A 3420-nucleotide genomic window follows, 5' to 3' on the forward strand; every position below is an offset into this window, starting at 1 on the left:
ACCTTTCTTCAGTCTTACTGAAAAACACCTTGCAGTGGTGTCATCTCCTGTGGTGTCACACACAGCACCAGCACCTTTCCCACTTGTCACAGTCAGTGCAGTGAGCTCTTCTAGGACCCAGTGAGACGTGGGAGGAGTTGAGTCACCTCCTACAAGAAGCACTTCCTCCCCACTAACTTTGTGTCACAGACACATTTTATGAAAAATCCTTTCCTTAGGATTTTTCCTCCTGAGAAGCTGAGAGACCTCAGGAACAAAATGTCAACAATGGTTATCTGCTGCTGTGGAATGCAACAGGTGCATCTGTGATTGGTCTCATGTGGTTGTTTCTAATTAATGGCCAATCACAGTCCAGCTGTCTCGGACTCTTTGTCCAAGCCACAAGCTTTTGTTACCATTCTTTCCTTTTCTATTCTTAGCTAGCCTTCTGATGAAACCCTTTCTTCTATTCTTTTAGTATAGTTTTAAGATAATATATATAATAAAATAATAAATCAAGCCTTCTGAAACATGGAGTCAGATCCTCATCTCTTCCCTCATCCTAAGACCCCTGTGAACACGGTCACAACTGTGGAAGACTTTAGATGGGCAGATGCAATGGGGAGATGAACATTCTGGGAGTATTGGCCCCTATCATCACCCTGTGGATGCTGCCCAAGCAGATGGGGATGAGGCTGGTGGTTCTGGCTGGAGCACTGAATGGTTTCACCCAGTGTCACCATGGCTTTCCAGATATTGATATTTCTATAATTTATATCCAGTTTGGACAAGCAGAGCTTTTGTCACACGATTTTCAATATCTGTGTGGTTCAGAGAAGTATCCAAAAATCCCTCACTGTGCCTGGGTCAGAGCAGAAGTGACCTGACAGCTGGGTGTGTTTATCTGCAGAGCTTTGTGTCCCAGGTCTGGGCAGACACATGGGGATCTGCAGTCCCAGCTCTCTGACATGTGTGGCTGCTGCTGTAGCTGGCCAGCAGCTTTTCTGAGCACAAGGAATAAACAGCAGCAGATGTCAGCCAAGGCTTAGGTGGTTTCCATGCAGACCACCTGTGTTTTGTTCCTTCCTTGCTATCAGCAAACATCAGCTGCAGGGAAATCCTCATCCTGTGAGGATTCCCAGATTTCACATCCCACAGCACCCAAGGGCCTCAAAGATCCTGAGCTTGGGACTGATCTCTTGTCTTCCTGTGGGGAAGAGAATCATCCCCTCACTCCCATGGCCATCTCCTCTCTCTCACCAGCTCTCCTGAGGTTGTGTTCAGAGGCAACACTGTCCTCTGAAAGGAGAACCCACAGCAGTTCTGAGAAGGAGCCCAGAAGCAGCAATTTCAGCCTACTTTGGCACATGGATAGCAAATATCAGATTGTTGTCATTTGTCAGAAATCCCAACTAAAGACAGCAGGAAATGCTCCTTTCTGGGCAATGTAAAGATGTAGGAAACATTATTTAATTTTCTTACATTGTTTGGAGGAGGGGATTCCCAACGAATGCATTCTCCGGAATAGCTTTGATGTTGTTGTTGTGAAAACCACTGTTGGGAGAAACAAGTATCTTGATATTAATTAAATTAACCTTCTTTTCTCGACACTTTTAAAGTCAGAGAGCCTTCAAAATATTAATCAAATAGGAGATATAGGCTCCTTCCCAGGTGCAGCATCATCCCAGCAGATGAACGAGGTCTGTGGTTTGGCAGGACAAAATCTGCTGCATTTACTCTGTGGGTGTTCCATATGTGACTCCACCAATCCCACTGAGGGTACAAGGACTTCAGCTTTAACACTTTATAGGTCAGGAAACAGAAACAAGCAAATACAACATTTTCTATTCACCAGGAACTACAATTTTTGTGGGTGGTTTTCATAACAGCCCCACAGCTGCCAATCAGAGTGTGCCAGGAATTATCAGCCCAAGTGACTTTAAAGGATTTGCAGTTCCAGCTGGGATAGTTTTGGTTAAGCTTGAGAACCAACTGACAGAACCAGAGGACGCAGTCTCAAGCTGCACCAAGGGAAATTTAGGTTGGATATCAGGAAAAAGTTTTTCATGGAAAGGGTGATAAAGTTCTGGAATGGCTGCCTGGGGAGGTGGTGGAGTCCCCATCCCTGGATGTATTTAACAAAGCCTGGATGTGGCATTGGGTGCCAGGGTTTAGGTGAGGTGTTGGGGCTGGGTTGGACTAGATGATTTTTAAAGTCTCTTCCAACCCAGTGATTCCGTGAATTTTGTGAAAATTCCTATCAGCAAACTTTCTCAGCAGAAGAGAGCTCTGTGGCCACAGTCTGACCTCCTGTACAGCAAAGGCAGTCACAGGCTCCTGTGTCCAGGACTTAGACCAAGCTCTGGGTGATGCCCAAGTTGCTTATCCCAGAAGAGTCTGAGCAGGTGATTAGCTGATGACTGTTTGGAATTTGCCTTTTCTTTAGTGAAGGCATTTCAAAAGCCATCTTGGAGGGTATTAAGGATCTTATTCTCATTTTGAAGGTGAGAATAATGATGGTATTTGGGCTGAACAGAGAAATCTCATGAGAATTCTTCCAGTAAAGAAAAAAGTAGTGTCAGATTTTTACTCCAAGGCTCCCAGAAACATGAGAGCAGCTGCTTTTGTCCCACCCCCTGGCACCAGTGTGGCACAGGAACTGTGGATCCACATCAACTCACCCCACCCTGGGGCTTCTTCCTTTGTGGGTGATAACTGGCATGGTTTCTTGTTTTTAGTGTCTCCCAGGCTGACCAGTCAGAGGAAGGAGAGCTATCCACTAAAATGGTCATAAACTGGTAATTCCCTATTATAAATTTATCCTAAGGGAGATATCCTATAAATTTATCCTAAGTTTCTTTGCATTAGAGGAGGTGGCACAGTGCCTGCAGAAACTGTGGCCTCACAATAACAAGGTTAAGTCCAGGTTGTGGTCCCAAGCTGGGGAATGGACATCAGAAGCAGCCAGAGAACAGATGGAATTTGAGCCCCTGAGATGCCACAGGAGAGTGAGGAGCAGTAGGAGGAACCTGCTCCAAGGCTAGCAGAGACTCCTGCTTCCCTCTGAGGTGTGGAGGCTGATGGGGAGCTGGGCAGGGCTGATGGAAATCGAGGGGTTAAACTTTGATGCAGTGGATAGGACTGGGAAGGAGAAAAAAGGCTTGGACTGAGTGCTCTCCTCAAGTCAGAGCACACCCGATGCTTTATTGGTCACTCTCCCACAGGGAGTGGGTTTGAAAAGGAATAAAAGGAAAATCTCACAGCTCCTGCAGTCGGCCCAGTGTCCTGATAGCCCCGGGGAATTCCAGCAGCTCGTTGTAGTTCAGATCCCTGAAAGACAGAGAAGGGAAAAGCATTAATTTACATTTCTGTAGGGACTCGAGCTTTGAAGCTGGAAACTTGGTCCTTAACATGGGAGACAGGTTTTTCCTATCATGCTGA

At 46.0% G+C, this 3420-nt stretch overlaps 1 protein-coding gene across 1 annotated transcript in view; it reads right to left on the minus strand.

Annotated features, from left to right (window-relative positions):
• The window catches only part of LGR6 (leucine rich repeat containing G protein-coupled receptor 6), a 174030-nt gene that overhangs the window by 31100 nt on the left and 139510 nt on the right, over positions 1 to 3420 (minus strand). The window contains 2 exon segments of the mRNA XM_031061749.1: positions 1462 to 1533; positions 3241 to 3309. Of these exon segments, the coding sequence (XP_030917609.1) occupies positions 1462 to 1533; positions 3241 to 3309 (141 nt within the window).

Source organism: Geospiza fortis, unplaced genomic scaffold, assembly GCF_000277835.1.
Source record: "Geospiza fortis unplaced genomic scaffold, GeoFor_1.0 scaffold26, whole genome shotgun sequence".
NCBI classification, from domain to species: Eukaryota; Metazoa; Chordata; class Aves; order Passeriformes; family Thraupidae; genus Geospiza; species Geospiza fortis.